The 19,130-nt window shown below is 38.8% G+C and overlaps 3 protein-coding genes across 6 annotated transcripts; all 3 read right to left on the bottom strand.

Annotated features, from left to right (window-relative positions):
- Window positions 1–93: 93 nt before the first annotated feature.
- On the bottom strand, window positions 94–12,239 carry tktb (transketolase b). Its single transcript, XM_079588481.1, has 14 exons — window positions 11,719–12,239; window positions 9,401–9,518; window positions 9,196–9,309; window positions 7,915–8,012; window positions 7,024–7,215; window positions 5,006–5,133; window positions 4,693–4,889; window positions 4,400–4,564; window positions 2,501–2,657; window positions 2,232–2,362; window positions 2,035–2,118; window positions 1,743–1,839; window positions 1,083–1,202; window positions 94–927 (listed from the first exon to the last, which is right to left on the bottom strand). Exons 1-14 carry the CDS (start codon window positions 11,820–11,822, stop codon window positions 755–757), a joined length of 1,878 nt encoding a protein of 625 aa, XP_079444607.1. The 5' UTR covers window positions 11,823–12,239; the 3' UTR covers window positions 94–754.
- Window positions 12,240–13,499: 1,260 nt separating this feature from the next.
- On the bottom strand, window positions 13,500–15,752 carry lrrc23 (leucine rich repeat containing 23). Of its 2 annotated transcripts, XM_079588998.1 has the most exons (8): window positions 15,603–15,752; window positions 15,239–15,369; window positions 14,975–15,084; window positions 14,611–14,873; window positions 14,269–14,399; window positions 14,038–14,174; window positions 13,718–13,916; window positions 13,500–13,597 (listed from the first exon to the last, which is right to left on the bottom strand). In XM_079588998.1, the coding sequence occupies exons 2-8, from the start codon at window positions 15,332–15,334 to the stop codon at window positions 13,556–13,558; spliced, it is 978 nt and encodes a 325-aa protein (XP_079445124.1). In that variant the 5' UTR covers window positions 15,335–15,369; window positions 15,603–15,752; the 3' UTR covers window positions 13,500–13,555. The 2 variants fall into 2 exon arrangements, with proteins under 2 accessions (XP_079445124.1, XP_079445125.1); XM_079588999.1 differs by lacking the exon at window positions 15,603–15,752 and having other exon boundaries at window positions 14,975–15,080; window positions 15,239–15,332.
- Window positions 15,753–16,103: 351 nt separating this feature from the next.
- Window positions 16,104–19,130, bottom strand: LOC306985555 (uncharacterized protein). Of its 3 annotated transcripts, none has more exons than XR_013794822.1 (6): window positions 18,464–19,130; window positions 17,786–18,180; window positions 17,550–17,710; window positions 17,335–17,467; window positions 16,863–17,262; window positions 16,104–16,623 (listed from the first exon to the last, which is right to left on the bottom strand). XR_013794822.1 is itself a non-coding variant. In XM_079587935.1 (5 exons), exons 1-5 carry the CDS (start codon window positions 18,714–18,716, stop codon window positions 17,092–17,094), a joined length of 1,113 nt encoding a protein of 370 aa, XP_079444061.1. In that variant the 5' UTR covers window positions 18,717–19,130; the 3' UTR covers window positions 16,104–17,091. The 3 variants fall into 3 exon arrangements, 1 of the variants encoding a protein (XP_079444061.1); XR_013794823.1 differs by having other exon boundaries at window positions 16,105–16,623; window positions 16,752–17,262; XM_079587935.1 differs by having other exon boundaries at window positions 16,104–17,262.

Genomic DNA, 19,130 nt, shown 5'->3' with positions numbered 1-19,130 from the left:
CTTGCACAATTCTACTTTTTAAAACCAAAAACAGATACGGATTTGTGTTCAAACTAACTACAGCTGTAGCCTACCAATAAGCAAATAGGCAGGCTAGATGGGCAGTCAAATTTATTAACATTAGGCCTACATCAAATTCTGTGAAAACAACAGGTTCAAACAAGCAATAGCGAGGTTGTCTCATTAACATGATACATTTCATCAAGTCACCACAACCAAACCATTCATGTACCAGCTTTCCAAAACTGGGTTGTCCAGTAGCTTATGCAACAGCAGTAAAAGAAGAAAAAAAAGTTACTTTATTACTCCCTGAAAGCAACAAATTCAAATTTATTTCAGTTTTCAGTATACTGGCTTGTAATAATTACAGGAAGCAAACAGTTAAAAACTAGAAATGACAAATTATGAAATGACAATGTGAAATGGTCTTTTTTTTAATGATGTTCAGCTGGAACTGGAATGCACAGATTTAATCAAAGGATACACTCTGATAAACTTACAAACCTTTAAAAACCACTAACGCAGTATTAAAGATTTCAAGGCAAACCTGATAATGACACAAAATGAAAGCATTTCAGAGCTATGTGTGACACTCTTGACTATAGTGCACAAGTTAGAGAATTACCACACTCAAAGTTAGGTATATCTGCAAGCCATGAGCTTCTGGAATGATACGGATGGTGAGCTTGTCTCTAGGGTCTGGGTTAGGAATGGAAAAAGAGGAAGGGTGTAGTTCAAGGTGGTTCAAAAAGTTTCAGTTGGCGAAAGTACGCTTGACAGCAGCAACGATACATTTGGCACTGATGCCAAACATGTCCAGAAGCTCCTGCGGTTTGCCACTCCGGGGAACATGGCTCACGGCCAGCCGGTGCACCACAATGCCAGGCTCTTCACCCACTGCAGACAAGACAGCCTCGCCCAGACCACCTACAATGAGAGCATAGGAACCAACATAAAATATCTCACAGCATTGGAAGAAACTAAGAAAGTAACAGGAAGGGGGTCTACAGTCTTCCCATTTGATCTTAATGGGTTATCAATAATATTTATATATATATATTTTTTTTTTTAAAGCAGCTCACCCTCTTTGTAGTGGTCCTCTACAGTTATCACCCTTCCTCCTGTGGCACGAGCACTTGCCACAATAGTAGAGGCATCCAGGGGCTTAATGGTGAATGGATCGATAATCCGAATGTTCACACCTGGCAAATAGAGAATATACTTAACAGTTTTATTTTTGTCAACAGCATGGCTATCTTCATGGCGAGAATAACAAGTCATACAATTAACAAAAAAACATTTAATATTAATACAAAAATTCTATAATACATTCCAGTGATACTTCATATACATCAGTTAAACACATCTCTGAATAAAAAAAAGTCTAAATTCATTAAAAAAAAATGTATTCAGCTAATTTCTGTGACATTATCCTATTCCATCAGCTATCAGTTATTAATATAGGAGTTAATTACTGCTCTAAAGGGCAGAAGGTGGAATTGAGAATGTGAAATATTCCAGTTGAGAACCTCCTAAACAGTGTTTTCACAAGCAAGACATTTGAGCTCAACAGCTTTGAAATTGAGAAAAAGCAAGCAATGTGCTTTAATATAAAATATATAACATAATACAAGTTAACTAAACTTACAATACAAAATTGAGTTTTAATTCTATAAAATTAATCTAGGTACAGTTAATGACTAATGTAATATCCTATTATGGCCAGTAGGCGTTGTACAAACCTTCTTTGGCTAGTTGCTCATATGCTGTCAGAGCCTCATGCAGTGTTACACCAGCTCCAATAACAGTCACCTGATCTTTGCTGGACTGCCGCACCACCTACAGGACCGAAAGAGAAATTGTTAGTAAAACCGTTGTGAACCAGATAGCCCAAAGAGGCCGCCTCATTTGCTTTTCTGACATGTTTCAGCATGGCTGATAACTTTAGCCTTCCTTGCTGTAGAATGAAACTAAATTTGGAAAGTATAAATGACTTGATTAAAAGTGTGCTCTGGTCCAATGTTTTTTTCTCACTTTGGCTTTTCCAATTTCAAATTTCTCTTCAGCATCATAGAGGACAGCAGTGTCAGGTCGACTGGTGCGGATGAAACAGATACCCTGAAAGCAGAAAATAGCATGAACACTGAGCCAAAGAACAACAGATTAACTTTCTGGTGCCAAATTAATAAATGACTGTACTTAGACCATTTAGTGTAAACCACAAACCATACCTTTGTATTGGCTGCAAGTTCCACGGCTCTCTCGGTAGATACTCCATCACTAGGGTAAAACACTGTGCATGTTGGGATGGCACGGAACATTGCGAGATCCTCCAGTGCCATCTGCGAGGGGCCATCCTCACCTGGACAAATTTTAAAGTTAGGAAATATTTCCATAAAAGAAAGAAACTAAATGATATTTTAGATAGAAGAAAAGACTTGACTGTGTTAAGTCCAGATAAATGGCAAGAATACATGTACTTCACATCACAGTGCCTTACCAATGGAAACGCCACAGTGAGAGCCGACCAGGTTGACGTTAGACTGGGAGATCGCTGCCATGCGGATGTGGTCATAGGCACGAGCAAAGAAGGCGGCAAAAGTGCTGGCGAATGAAACCGTGCGATCACGAGTGGCACAACCAATAGCCACACTCACCTGGATAGCAGAATAATTAAATACATTTAAAGGGGTCATGACATGGGTTTTTTTATTTTATTATTATGTTCCCTTAGGTGCAATTATAGTATTACTATAGTTTTTTTTACAAAAAACTTTTAAAATGTAGTGATTTATGACCTTTTCCCACCCTGTTTCTCATCCTCAGAGTCAAACAGTCTGTTTTGGGGGTGTTTCCCCTTTAAGAGTTCAGTGTTAATGCCCACTGATATGATTGGCTAACGTCAGTGCCTATGCATCAATTATTAACGCCCCCAGCCAGAACATTGCGGATTCAGCGTATTTAAAAAGTAGTTTAAAGTTTTAAATACATTACTTACAGTTTGCGTCGTCGTTGTTGAGGCCAGAATAGTCGACACGGACTTATCTTTGAGCAACAGTTTTCTGGCAAAGCCAGCATCATTTTGGGATTTGTTCTCAAAACAGTCATCCTTCAGAACAAACGCTTAAACTAACACTGCCGTGACTGAGAGACGTCCGCAAAAAATAAAGTGCATCCATTTTTCCCTGACGACTGGATCTTTCGCAGCGTATTCACAGATGTTGTTTGTCCACAGCCAGGAACAGCACATCTGTGGCATCGTAATTTCCCTGTACACAGACCCACTCGCTGTCCGTCGACTGAACGCTTGTGAAGCGCGCAGCGCGCGGGCGCGACAACGATACGAAATGAGCGTAGTTGTCTTGCGCTTAAAGCGTAGTTGTCTTTTGCCGGAGGCGGTCATATGCAAACGCTGGTACGTCACTTCGTACCGTGACGTCACTTCTTACCATGGATCCAGAACGAGCTGTATTTAGAGCTTGATTAAATAAATGATTCGTTTATAATAGGGAGGACGTCTTAAGCTATGAAACTTGCAGGACGTTTTAATGGTATAAAGACCTCTTATATACCAAAAGATCAAGGCAAATTTGGTTTCTCATGTCATGACCCCTTTAATACATAGCATGTCCATTTAATTTATCTAATAATATTATTATTTATTAAATATTACACTTTATAAATGTAATATAATTGCAATACTGTTCAAAAGTTTGGGGTCATTAAGATTTATTTTTTTATTCTCATATTAACCAAGACTGAATTTATGTGGTCAGATATATAGTAAAAACTCAAAGATTATAATTAAAAATGGCTTTTCTTTTTAAATAGATTTCAGGAAATCGTGATGCATTTTTTTGCAGGATTCTTTGAATATAAAAAGGTATACATTAAAAAATATATTCATTTTAAAAAAAAAATCTTACTGGCTCCAAACTCAAGTGTATATTTTATGTTATTTAGAAATACATTTTAAACCACTAAATAAATACCGTAAATAATAAATCACTAAATACAACAAACTACTTATTTGTATTAAAACAATTTAAGCAATATTTTCTAGATTTTGACTCAATATGGCTATGTTTATGCAGGAAGGAATTCTTTCTCACTGTGGGAAATCATGTCCTATTTAGTAAGCACTTGACATTGATAAATATTAGTCAGAAAGTGAATAGTGGTGAAGTGATAACATTTCAACAGGGTGAGGTCAGGTATTTACAACTGAATACTGGTATGAATAATGCACCACACCTTCAACTTATCACAAAGTGCTCCAGAAAGAGTTTACAAACCTATTCATCTGTGACACACACGCTGCCAGGCAATATACTTTTGCTTTGCCAACATGACTTGTTAATTATTAGTATAAAGGGGGAAGAAAAATCCAGTTACACACCATGTTCTGCTCTGCAATGAAGCACTCAATGTAGCGATCAGGATGGGCCTTCTTGAAGATATCAGAGAAGGTTGAGTTCTTGGTGTCACCATCCAGGGCCACCACACGAGGGCTGGCATCCCCCATTCTCTTCAGGGCGACACCATAAGCCTTCCTAGTGGAGACCTGGGCAAACAAAAGCAGTTTTATTAAGCCTTCTTTTGAGCAACTTCAGAAGACGGGAAGCATTTGCTCAAAGAAATGAATCAATCAAAACTCCTACAGCTATGAAGTATAATGTCTCAGTTCATCACCTTGTCTCCGATCTTGTATTCTGGAGGAGTGAGCAGATGGATGGGGGTGAGGTCAGCTGGAGCAGTATCATCATTGGGCAGTTGAGGGTGGATGGGCTTATTGGGGGACTGGATCTGACTCTGGAGGTAATTAATCAGCTCATCCACCCGGTCTTTAGGCATAGGCTTCCCATGCCAGTTGTCCTGATCCTCAATGTCTAAACAAAAGAACAGGTCAGAAAGTCAGCATGAGCACCATGCTAATAACAGACATCATTAATGCCGGTCATCATGATGTGCTGCTGATCTTGCAGTACATGATATAGTTATTTACCTTTGAGACCTTTGCCTTTAAATGTTTTGGCTACAATGGCAGTGGGCTTCCCTTTTATTTGTTTGGCATGCCACATTGCCTTGCACAGCTCCTCCACATCATGGCCATCCACCACATAAGTGTTGAAGCTGAAGAAACAAATTGGTTACAGGTAAAGTGGTTGTGTTTCAAATGAATACTAGTACACTGCTTATAGCTCAGTAGGCAGTATATAAACCATTTTTAAAAGAATGTGAAACCGTATGCAATATGCAAATTGCAATTTCCTCAATTGACCGTTCGCAAAAGCCACGCCCCTTAGTTATTGTTACTACGCCCGTCAAACAATTGAGAACCAGACGCATGACTGGGTTGAGCTCCATACATTAAGTGATTGGTTTTGGAGTAATGCAGCAGACATATCCTCCAAGGCACGACAGAAAGTGTAGACAGAATAGCGCACGGGAGCACATGCACTAAACAGTTTTGTAAAATTATATATCAATCATTTTTATTTGATCATATATCATTTTACAAAACTGTTTTGCGCATGTGCTCCCGCGCGCGCTATTTCAGTCACAACACTGCAATCAGAGGACGCGCTGAAACCATCAACTATCCATGCTGTTCTCTTCATAACTCGTAGCCGACTGAGAAGGACATATTTGTGTAAATAAATAGTTGTGCAACTGCGCGAACTTTGTTTTGAAGTTTAATGTTTGAGTTCCAGAGGAATTTGTGACTGTGTACCTGTTCAACCACATCTAAGTTTCGTAATTAGTAAGTCCGTGCTTTTTCTCTTTTTTTTCTCTCTTGTTTGCTGACTGATTAGGGGACGCAGTGCCATAGTGAAACGGTGTTTGTACATGTAGCCTATTTTTTAATAATAGTTGCAAGCAATCATAAAATACAGCAAGTTTTAAGCCCGTGCAGACCTCACTGCCATAGGCGCATCGTTGCACTATCTTGCTGAAATCGGAATGTTTGACGGAGGTCCTTCTCCTTAGTTACAGTTGCTGAGCTAGGATTGGACGAGAACCGTTCGAGGGCGGGGTTTTGCGAACGGTCAATTGTTCAGCCCTGAACAATTGAGGAAAAAAAAGGGACTCATACGTCCATAGGTTTTTTCATTAAAAAAAGTTTGTTTTAATAAACCATATGTTCAACCAAAAAAACAATCTGTTTTCATGCATTAAGGGTCATCGTAGCTGATGATTATAATAACCAAAAATTGTTTAAAAACGTATACCATGAAACCGTGAAATTTTCAGAGGCCATTATCATACCGTGACAATCTCATACCGTTACAACCCTAATTGGTACTAAGGGGCACAAAGTGTGCCAAGAAAATATCCCCCACACCATTACACCAACAGCAGCCTGAACCGTTGATGCAAGTCAGGACGGGTCCATGCTGTTTATTCCCCTAAATGTCACAGCAGAAATAGAGACTGATCAGATCAGTCAACATTTTTCCAATATCCCATTGTCCAAATTTGCTGAGCCTGTGCTAATTGTAGCCTCAGTTACTCTGAACGCACAACACGACAAACCTTGAAGCAGAGATGCTCTTCCTCAGACCTGGGTTGTAATGAGTGATCATTTGAGTTACTGTTGCTTTTCTATAAGCTTAAACCAGTCTGGCCTTCTCTTCTGACCTCTGGCATCAACAAGGCATTTTCACCCACAGAACTGCTGCCCACTGGATATTTTCTGTTTTTCAGATCATTCTCTGTAAACCCTAGAGATGGTTGTGCGTGTAAATCCCAGTAGATCAGCATTTTCTGAAATTCTCAGACCAGCTCGTCTGGCACCAACAACCATGCCATGTTCAAAGTCACTTTCACCTTTCATTCTGATGCCCAGTTTGAACTTCAGCAGATTGTCTTGACCATGCCTAAATGCATTGAGTTGCTGTCATGTGATTGGCTGATTAGATATTTGCATTAATGAGCAGTTGAACAGATGTACCTAATAAAGTGGCCAGTGAGTGTTTACCATAGCAAGAGATAAAGCCCAGCAGAATCTGGAAGACCTACCCAAAGGCCTCGCAGCGCTCCTTGTAGGTGTTCATGTTGTGCTGCAGTGGTGCTGCTTCACTCTGGCCCAGACGGTTCACATCAAGGATGGCCACCAGATTGTCAAGCTTGTAATAGGAGGCAAAAGCCATGGCTTCCCACACAGACCCTTCTGAACACTCACCATCTCCCATCATGCAGAACACACGGTAGCTAATGAGACCGTGAGATAAGACAGACACATCCAGTTACAGCACCATAACATTTTCCTCTATAAGCCCTATTAGGATGGGACTAGTTTTCTAAATGACGTTTGAGTTACATTTCTCATCACTCGACAGCTGTGACTGTTCCAAATTCGTATGGGACGAACATCTCCGTGTTTTTAACAGAGGAGGGAATGTGTGCATCATACTGAAATTAAATTAATGCTTGATATTCACAAGATTGGTGTGCAAACTGCAGGCTCAGGTAGATCAAACACCACATGAGCAACGTTAGGATAATACAAGTACAACATCAGCAAATCACAGACATTAGTATTTGGGCGGGATTGGATTTATCAGAGGAACATAGAGTTAGCCGAAAACCGATAATTTGCTCTGGAATTTTTACGGATGTTGTTTGAGAAAAATAAAAATCACAAAACACACCCGTGAAACAAATTCTTCAACATCCTCCGGGGAAACTAGTCCCGTCCGAATACAGCTTATTAAACCATTATTAAATTATTACTATCATCTGAGAGCAAAACCTTGTTTGGGCTTGATTATTGGGGCCATTCCAGCATGAGATTTTTTTTTTTATTTGGTGTACACCAAATTACTCGTGGTACTCATTGTACTCATTAAATGAGGGAATCAAATAATGTGAATCAAAACAAGATGGCATGCTCTGGGATAACAAGCGTACCTAGATTTGTCAAAGTACTTTCCGGTGTAGGCCATACCGCAGGCAGCACCCAAACCTTGGCCAAGAGAACCTGTCGCCACATCCACAAATGCTAGTTTCTGAAATGAACAGAAGTGGTTATTTTCATGGTAATTGGTTAAGTGAAAGACTTTAGTCACTACTTAAAGTTAGTATGATTTAAAAAGAAAAAGAAAACAAGAAATGTATACCTTAATTCATTACCCTTATACACGTGTTAAATAAAAAAAGACAGTAAAGGCATTTGTTACTAAATATTTCTATTTCAAGTAAATGGTGTTTTTCCTGATCTTTCTATTCCTCAAAGAATCCTTAAATGCATTACAGTGTTCCCCAAAATATTAAGCATCGCAACAGTTTTCAACATTGAAAATAATAAATGATTCTTAAGCACTAAATCAGCATATCAGAATGATTTCTGAAGGATCATGAGACACTGAAGACTTGAGTAATGATGCTGAAAATTCAGCTTTGACAGGAATAAATTACTTTGGTGGGTATTGACACAAATTTCATGATTCGATTCACAGGTTTCAGATTCAATTCTGATTTTGATTTAGTGGCATATGTACCTGGTACAGTACATGGAAAATAATCTCAAAGGAAAAAAAAAACATATCTTAAATGCTGTAAACTACACAGGGAAGTTGGAACATTTCTATAATATTAAGGGTAAAATTAACTTTTGTATAGGCAACTTAAATTTAAATTTCACAAGAGTGAATAATAATAGTGATGTTATACTAAACTAACTTTTTAAAAAGAGTAAAATTTCTACTCTTTTTGAAATATAAACATTTGTGGTATAAACAATGGTGGCTGTCATAAAAACATGACAAATTTATTCAAACATGCACTCAATATTGAAGAACAGATCAAGTAAAAATACAATGAATATGCAACAGTGCATATATTTAGCAAAATACACTGCTACAGCGATCGGTCACACCATATTTAAGAGCGACAAAACAGTAGTGTTTGAATTTCATAATTAAATTGAAAGAATTTGAAAGCTAGGACGGTTTCATATCAGAAGTACCAAAGCTTATCACAATTTATTGGACGGGAGGCAGGCTACAAAGTTTTGCTCATTCAACAACTTGCAAAGGCTAAGATTGATTCTTGCGATTCAAGAATCAATATTGGTTAACCAAAATGAGAATCAAATAGAATGTAGACGTTTTGGTAAGAATAAGAGACTATTCAAAAGCATACATTTTTTTTGAAAGGTGTATATGTGGTGATAAGAGTAACATTACTCACAGGAGTGGGGTGACCCTCCAAGTCAGAGTCGACCTTACGCAGGTTCAGCAGCTCAGACTCTTTGATGTATCCAGCCTCTGCCCAGGCAGCATACAGAATGGGAGCAGCATGGCCCTGAAAACAGTAACGTGAGGAGTGGAATACATTTAATCTCCAAGTAAAAAGTGCAATGAAGCTCATAACCCAACACAGAACCACAGCCCACCTTTGACAAGATGAAGCGGTCATTGCAGGCGTTACGAGGATCGTCGGCTTTGTAGCGCATGGTGTGGAAGAACAGCACTGACATTAGCTCTGCAGCGCTGCAGCATGAGGTGGGATGTCTGTGAGAGGGAACACGCATCAATATCAACAATCCACCAATCAACTATTAACCATCAGCTCAAACATGCTGGATGTTAAAGACCAATCAGACGTGCAGGTTATCTTTCACTTCAAAAACTAGAACATGATTGCAAATGGTACTAAAGGGCAGAAGTTGCTACTGTCTTCATTGGGGTTTGAGGTGTAGTAATAGACCTTATCTGAATCAATGACTTCAGCCACTGCTGAAACAGGCATAATATATAAGCCACGTATATACCGGTAATAATCAGTAGGGCTGTTAGCTCTAAAATTCAAATAAGGGACTACACTGCAATAGGTTAAAGAAAAGACTCAAGCCACTACACATATCTTGCTTTTTGATGTATAAAGTAATAAACATGAAACATTCATTCCAAACCTGTATATTTTAAACTGGAAGAGTCAGTCATTGCAAATCGCATGGAAAAGAGCGACTTGTACAATATTCTAAACTTCTCCTTTTGTGTTTCATTAGGGCTGTAAGTGTAAGTTTTGTAAGAGGGCTGAAACTTTTTTTTAATGGGACCGGTTCCTTTAAGTGAGCATGAGACTCACAGAACAGTTAAATTAAATTGCAGCATTGGTTATGTTGAAACTGTTATTACAAATAAAAATAAATAAAAACACACAGATGACCAAGTTTGTACTTAAATTAAGGGTGCAGTAAAACTGTTAGTTTGTTCACAAAGTGACTTGAATTGACAAGAACTTTAAAGTCAGAGTTTAGAAAAACTCATGCAATTCAGCGATCACAGATCTGCCTGTTGAAAAACCCATTATAATTTTATTGTGAGTCAAAATACATGCAGTCTTATGTTATCGGTCAGTATATTTCTTAATTTTTCACCAAACATAACACCATGAATTACCATTTTTGTCCTACAGTGTGACTCATTTAAGCTGAAATAAAAAACAACAATGGAAAAGGTGTTAAACAAATGTCCATTGATCGGATTCAGACAAAATCTGAGTCATGATTAGCACTTCCTTGATAACCGTTTAAATGTTTACTAGGGATTATAACTATATTTGAGAGGAGGAAAGAAATGGACATACACAAACAGAAATGAGAAGGAACAAAATAAGAGGAAGTGTCACAAGAGTAAAACAAATAGTATCACGTAAAAGTTTCAACACTCAGGGAAATTCCTAGACAAGATTTACAATGAATGAAAGCTTGTTGCATGCCAGCAAGGGTGTGTGCAGTGTATTGTAACAAATTAACCCTCTGACACATGGTCTACGAGGAAAAAACAATAAAAGTTTTTTTTTATACAATAAAAGCATCTAATAAGGTAGCCTTTCTATCCAGGCTCTATATGTTAATAAACTCCCCTTTTTGATTTTAGTTCACGTCGTGAAATTAGCATATGTTGCAATGAATCAGTCAACCTCAGAAAAGAGAGAACTGCAGAGATTAGGCAATCCCAAAGCAAATCTTTAATTTTATGCAAGCTCCATTTGAACTCTCCTTATCACCACATACTTAAAAGCGATGGTAAGATGAAAATCAAGTGAGAAGCATGCTTTATTCATGGAGGCTAACAGCACTTTAACCCACAGTACAACGGGTACCACGAGTCCTGTACGCCTCCACGTGACAACCTGCAGGGAAAACGTGCACCCACGAGCTGGCAGTAATTAATTAGTTCTGGGGAGTACGAGTCATTTCCGTAGACCGGTTCTTACAAACAGTTCGTTTCAAAGAACCGGTTCAAAAAAGATTCGACTCGAAATAATTCGTTTTCGAACTGGGATCAGTTGCAGCTCAGTGGATGGTACATATGACAAAAACACTGGATAATTTAGAACTTACAAACACTTTATAATCCCACCTGCAGTCCCACATGCCCGTGCTAATTATAGGGGCGATGAGAGCTAAGCCAATTTTCACTGGTCATTGCTTGGAGGCCACGATGGGCTAAAAAGCTGCACTACTCACGTAGTATTAGTGCAATGCTAATGATTCATTTAGAAACTAAAAATGTCGAATGATTCAAAACCAAGTAGCAACAACACTGTGTCCGGCCCCCTCGCCAAGTTCACGTGTTGTGCAGGAGAGTCAAGAGAACATTTGCACGACAAATGAGATAAATAAGCGAGCACAGTTGCAAACCTGTCGTTTACCATCCTAGAAATACATTAAGAGTGAATTTTGATAAGTTCAGAAGATTTTACCCGGAGTTTGAGGCGCATGTTTCCTTGATGGAGTGAATCCTGAGCTTGTTCGCGATGTCTTTCAGGCCCTGCAGAGTTTTCTCGTCGGGTTTGTGATAGCTCATGTTTCAACTGTGTGGGGAAATGAGATGGAATAAACGAGACTGCTGTAACTCAAATAAACTATTCTGATTCTACGTTAATCTGTATTTGCTGAGATAACCGCAGTAAGCACCAGAGCAGAGGGCGGTGTGTGAGTAGACGCGGGGAACGCGTGGTGCGCTGTAGCTTTTAAGAGACGCGTTACGTCAGCTGTCAACTCATCCGCTAAGGCCAGCCATTGGACGAAACGCTTTTCGCAACAGAGGAGTTTGCCAAATCAGGATATGGCAAAGACCGCGCAGACAAACAGAGCTCTGTTAGGTTAAATCTCACATAAGATTAGAATGTAAGAGAATTGAGTTCATTTTTTAAATATATATATTGAAGTAACACCTTTATTTGCACGCACTGTTACAATTATTAAATGTTGCGCTTGTTGTAAAATCACTGAAGGAGTGGAGTAGCTGATTTAATCAATGATTCGTCGAGTCATGATGACAGAATTGAAGAAAGGAGTTTAACCCTATAAAGCCTGGTGTGTCATATTAGATAAAGCAAGGGCCTATATATATATATGCAAAAGCCTCTAAGTGCGATCTGAAATTTTCTTCTAAAATTAGCTTTTCCATCTAAAGTCTTCAAATATATATATATATATATATATATATATATATATATATATATATATATATATATATATATATATATCCCACATTATATTAGCGTTTAAAGGACAAAAACCTGAACAATATTTGAGGTGTGGTAACCGTAGTACAAGTAGAATGTGTGGGACTAATTTATTACGCCTCTCACGCATATTATACATGTAGACCATAAAAACCTAATGTATCGAATATGATACAAAACATGACACATTTGTATTTTATAATTTTTTTTGTCTTAAAGTTCAATAAACGGTCCATTAAAAAAAAGATGTTTCTGACTATTTCCTGTCTGACTTACAGGGTTAAAAACAGGCTCTTCCCCTTTAATGTGGGCGTTTATAAACAAACGAGTTGAGGAAGTGGCTGCTTCAAGTAAAACATGAATCCGGTCAGAGTAATCTCTTTGTGGATTTCCAGAAACACTAGAGCATGTGCTGATTAACTGTAGGGCGTATGAAAGGGAAAGACTCCAGTTAACAGGAATTCAAATCTGCTGGCATTAATTCTCTGACATTACAGATTGTGCTAAACTGTTTTTATAAAGGTCATTCAGCTCTAATATTTTTTTTTCCTAAAAAATAAGAAAGTTATATTATAAAATATTGGTAGGTTTTCTCTTTATTATTATTTCCCTTGATATCATCGCCTCAAACTCCATTCCAGTAGGTGGCGGATTATGCACCATAAACTGGTTTGTTTGCCAACTGCCATAAAACATCAACAAGAAAAAAGAAGTGGCAAAAGTCTAACTTTTTGGTTCTCTCTTGGTAGAACACCAAGTGTGTGACATTTTGCAGAAAATTAAAACATGTAAATAAGAACATGATGCATGTACAAATAGGTTGCAAACCTTGAGATATGTTTCCTTGTTCTCTTCATGATAGGCATTAGATTAGAGTGTTATACCTTGTTATCATATCTAGTGTATTGACAAGTGCTGTTCAGTATCTTTTTTACCAACAGCTGCAGACATACTATAAAGATCACATCAGAGACTATACGGCATGAAAAGGAAACCATTTTTTTTTATAGTGGACTTTATTGAATATAAAATAATATTTACAAGTACATTTCAATGTAGCAAAGCCTATTCAGTTATCCTCTTGATCTTCAGCATATTCATCATCAAAGTCCTAAAAAAAAGAATGTTGCAATGTAGTTAAAATATTATCTGAGAAACCTTTATTGACACAACTAGGCTAAATAAAAAGAAGGTAATTAATAATAGCATATGCCATAAACAGGTTCTGCACCTTTTCCTGGGCCGCAGACTTATCTTCAGCTGTGATGGGATCCTTGTCCAGTTTCTCCAGCTGGGACAGATGTGAGATCACATACATCCTGTAATCGTCAGTCTTCGCTAAAGGGTTCTCCAAGAGCACAAGGGCCTTCAGGGTTTGCCCAACACTCACTAGATTTCGCAAAGCCCTCATAGAAGAGATAAGGTTCCCCCTTAAGGTGTGAAAAAGAGGGTTATCAGACAGTGGTAATAATATTATTGAAACACATTCGCTTCCTCAATTTTAGCCAGACTGAGAAAATGCCAAACCTTTTGTTATTGTATTTCTGTTACCTGACGTTAAGATACTGGAGACATTTCATGTTGGGACTGAGTCCATCTAGTGTTTCTAACTGGTTATCCCTGAGGTGAAGAGTTTTGAGATGCTCAAGCTTCTCCAGACCCTCCAGTCGCTTTAGGTTGTTCTGAGCCTTAAATAGTTGGGAGAAAGTGCCAGATGGTAGTTCTAATCAGCATCACATACTTTTAAACATCTACCATAAACATCAATACGAGCAATTGTACCAGATACAAGTGGCGTAAATTGGGGAGGTAAATGCCATCTGTAGTTTCCAAACAATTTCCTCTGAGCTCGAGAGTCACCAGATTGGTTAGATTGTGATATTCTAGTCCCTGCATGGTCTGGATACCATTACCTAAAAATATAGAAATTAAATGTTAGTGTTTAGTGCAGATTACAGTGAAGTTCATAATATCTATTGAATTACATACTGTATTTTACATAGCCGATAGCTAAATACACCACTCTAGATTTGCCGAAATAAACCAGTGTGGTTGGTAACATAGACAAAAAGATCTCATTGCCACTGCAAAAGTACAACAACCTACTAAATGGACGTAACTAACCAGTGAGATTGAGGGTTTCTAGTGCTGGGCCTCCAATGCCCTTAACATCAAATAGGCGGTTGTTGGCAAAGCTGAGCCACTGTAGGTAAGTGAGCTGGCTAAACGGCTGACCCTCGAACCTCTGAAGCAGGTTACCATCTCCCTTCACCCACAGCAGCTGGGTGAGGTCGGCCAATGGAGAGAAGTCTGACAAATGATTGGAGGAGAAGTCCAAGTAGCGCAGATGGATGAAGGAGCTGATCAAGGCCAGGTCTGTCAGACCCCTGGTTTAGACGGGTACAGTGGAAAGCAACATTGTGAGATACAGTAAATATGCATGGCAACATGTTGGGAATGCTTACCAGACAATGCCAGACAAGCTTACTTGCTTTTAAGGTCAAGTCTGACATAGGCATGAGACAGACCATTCCCTGTGCGACACAATAAGGACAGGCTTTTCGCCATCATGTCTTGGGTTAGTGGACAAGACTCTAGCTGATAATAAAGTAAGAAACACAAAAGAAAATCAGACAATTCATCTTTATATTTTTATTTATTTATTATTAATATAGTAGAACACGTTAATATATTAAGAACAATAAGAATAAAAATAAAGTGCATAATACAGTCTTGTTTAACTTAACGTTACCTGATCCTCTTGTCCTGAAATCTCCTTTTTCTCTAACGTTACCTCTTCATCTTCTTCCCCTGCTTTCAAAACCTCATCTTCATCAGAGCCTGACATTATTCTGCTGTCTTGGTTAACGTTACCTTGATCCACTTTTCACGTGTTAAAATAAACGATTTTACATTTAAATTAATCAATTCGTTCACATCATCAGCACGCTAGCTAACTTTAGCTTGCTTGATAGGCACTAAACTAACAATTTAGGTTACTTCTCGCACCAAAAAGAAACGAATTACTCTTATACAGTTTTAAACAAAAAACTTAATGAATAAAAAAAGAATTGACTTCAATGTGTAGATTTGAACAGGTTTTCTTTGTCACTTACCTCGCGACAAATCGTGTTTATGGCAGTTACCATAGTAACTCCATGCGTCCCAGACACTGATCTAATAACATAGATCAGTGGTCCCAGAGCGCCTATTATGTATATGTATAGGAGGAGTAAATAATTTTTTATATCGCATGTAAATGTGTATCTATGAGATGCTCAAATTAAAAGTATATACTACAAATCTGGATTAAAACCTGAAAATAAGGTGACAATCCAGAAGCTGTTTTTTCAGTGGCATACTTGAGTGTACAAATGTTTACAATTACACTAATTTTCGTCAGTTCGATTGAATCCAATCCGATTTCAGATTCTGAACGTTCTGTTTATACTACACACGAGTATAATTATTGTTTTGATGTCAAATCTTAAAAGAAAGCTGACAAATGTGTCAGAAGAGCAAATGTTTACTAAACATTCAGTCTCATGGCTGCACACATACACTAAGCTTAAAATGTGTGCAAACAAGTGATAAATAAAGAGACATTCAACACAGTGCAAAGTGACCAGACAATGAAGTCAAAATAATTTATTTCTGTAGCAAAAAAAAATAACTTTAAAATTGCCATCATAAATAATGCATTATATAACAATACACACTAAAAGGAGTGACTGTGCAATTGCAAACTTCAGCAGAATAACAATCTCTTATGACAGTGAGATAAAAATGCTGGAGTCATTAACTGTTGTTTGGATTATTTAATTGGATTAGAAACGTTTTAAATCATAAGCTTTACCTCAGAACTTTGAAAGTAGCGAGGATGCAGACACTTTAGTGTGAAATGTGATTTTAATAATGGCAATATAAGATTGTAACATGTAAAACTGCATACATGTAAACTACAAGCTCCTCAATCCATGAACATTAGAAATTGTCAAATTCTGCTTTGATTAGTCTCAGCTTCAAACTAGTGTTAGAACAAACCAAAAGGATTTAAAAAATATAAAATAAGTTCAAGTGCAAAAACAATGAATTCTTCACAAAAAAGGTCTAAAAATTCAAGTGTTTTGATTAGTGCTGTCAAATCGATAGAAAAATAAATAAATTATATATATAGTCACATATATTTACAAACTTATGTTACTTGGAAGCAATTCATCGATTTGACAGCACTAGTTTTGATATGATTTACTTATTTTGTTAACTGCATCAAAATATAATAACACTAAAAAACTACCTCTGATGTTCACAAGCCCTGAGAATACAGTTGGAAGAACCATCTTAATGAGCATATAACAATAGATCTATGGAGCAGCTGCCAATGCGTTTATGATTGTGAGATCTACCCGGTGAGTGCTAATCGGACCCATGACGGTAAATATATATATATTTGTGGATCTATTGATTGCAACATTCTCCATTAGGTAAATAAAGGGTGTTGATCTGTGGTTGAGAACATGTTTTTTCCATACCACAGGATTGTGTTTATGCATAATTTGTCTGTTTTATATAATGTTTTCCTGCATGACGTTGAGATTCATCGAACTACCCCGTTTGGATGTTCCCCTCATAGTTCTCCATGCAGATCTGGATGCGTCGGGTGAAATATCCAGGTTCAGAAATGGCCTTCAGTAGGTCGTTCTGTACCAGACACAGATCATACAGCTCTGATGTGGAGGCCGTCCGAGTCTGCAGGCCCTCGGGGTCCAAGAACACCTGAGTGTACAGTGGAATGGGTGAGAAACATGGGACGCTCATTCTGGAGAAGAGAAAATTAACATCACGCACCTTAGGATGAACAATAGTGTCCTCGTCATTTTGCCGAATGTTGTCATCAATGAAGATATGCTGAACTTTGGCATCAAAAGGATCAATCCAGAGTGGTTTTCCTCCTAAAATGGAGTATGTGTTCCGTGCCCACCTATTTGGGAAGAACAAAGGCTTGATACTGATAAACAACAACACAATTACATTTTATTTTTGATCCATAACAGGTTCCTCACCAGTCAAAGTTGTCTTGGAAGCCACCCAGACCCTCAGCAGAGCTCAGATACTGGTACACACACCGCTCTCCGTCCCGTGTGGACACGTGTTCTTCTCCACGAGTCAGCGTTGCACCCTTCCCGCTGCACCGGATGCGTCCGGCGGTCACATTCACCTTCAGCTGTGAGGGGAGACAGTCCTAATGAGGCTTGCTTCATCTAGGATAGCACAAATCCTAGGTCTGCATGTTAAATACCTTTAGAGCCGGGAGGTCAGGAAAGAGCGGATGTGAGCCGTGTTCGACGGCGTGCTGGATGGCAGTCAGAACACGGGGCAGATCTGAGCCAAACGTACGGAACAGGACGGAGAACTCCACACCCTGTGAAGCCAAGTCCTGCAGCATCTGGAAGAAGCAAGGTAGGATCCAGTGATACAGCTTCCCATCTTCTCCCTTAACAGAAAGCTCCTTATCCGCAGGTAAGTCAGGCGGCCATTGGAGCAGCTCTAGATGTTCTTCCAGGATCTTCCGGAACCGTCGGCCTGGACCTACGGTGGTGAAGCTTACCACTCGGCCAAACTGGGAGTAGTATGTAACAGCGCCCTCATAAGGCTGGAGGAGAGATGGTGCTTCTGACAACCACTCCCATTTACCTGCAAGCAGTGTGAAGAACCACGTGATGTGATGCTGAGCAAGTATGCAAGGCAACCACTATAGCCTGGTTTCACAGACCGGGCTTATATTAAGCTAGGATTAGGCCTTAGTACAATTAGGACAGCTTTTATAAACGTGCCTTAGAAAAAACACATTACTGGTGTGCTTCTTGAGACAAAGCAATGGCACTGACATATTTTAAGAGATAAGCTCAAACATGCATTTTAGTCTGGAACTAGGCTTAAACCTTGTCTGTGAAGCCCTTAAGATAAGTTGTCTTACCTTTTGTCATTCGGCCCCAGGTCACCGTGGACAGGAAGTATTCAAGAGCACCTATAGTTCCTTGTCTTGTAACTGCGTCAGATACAAGGATTGTGTTGTTGAGATCAACGTGAAGGACGATTCTTCTGGAAGGTCTCCTCGGGATTGAATCAGTAGGGTCTTTATCTTGACCTGCCCCGTCAGAGTTCACGTCACTTCTGTTTTCATTGTTTTGGTCGATACTTGTTTTAGGGATCCTCTCCGCGTTATACATAGTGCTAAAATCTTTACGTGAAGCTATACAACTACAAATATAGACTAATCAAAGATACTTCAACGTAGACTAGGATAATTATCTCTGGCGACGAGTGACTGATGAATCCCTCCAGATTCCATGCGAGTGACTCCTGATGACACTCATCTCAGTCAATGTAAAACAGCCTGACACGTGATGATCTCGTTCTCTATCCGTCGCGCAGTCAGTTAAAGAATACATTCGTTAGCTTTATTTGTTTAAATAAAAACCGCTGACGGCGCTGAGCTCTACAAACCGGCTTTTGCGATGCCAGCATGACTTCCTTGTCAGTGTCAAATACCGCGAGAAAGAACGGGGTTGGCGCGATTCACAAGATGAAGTTATGAGAGCGCCACCTACTCCTGCCCTCCCGGTAATGTGGACAATAACAAT

Source organism: Phoxinus phoxinus (genome assembly GCF_949152265.1).
Source record: "Phoxinus phoxinus genome assembly, chromosome: 18".
NCBI classification, from domain to species: Eukaryota; Metazoa; Chordata; class Actinopteri; order Cypriniformes; family Leuciscidae; genus Phoxinus; species Phoxinus phoxinus.
The sequence above is the reverse complement of the archived record's forward strand: the minus strand, read 5'-3'. Positions and strand labels throughout refer to the sequence as shown.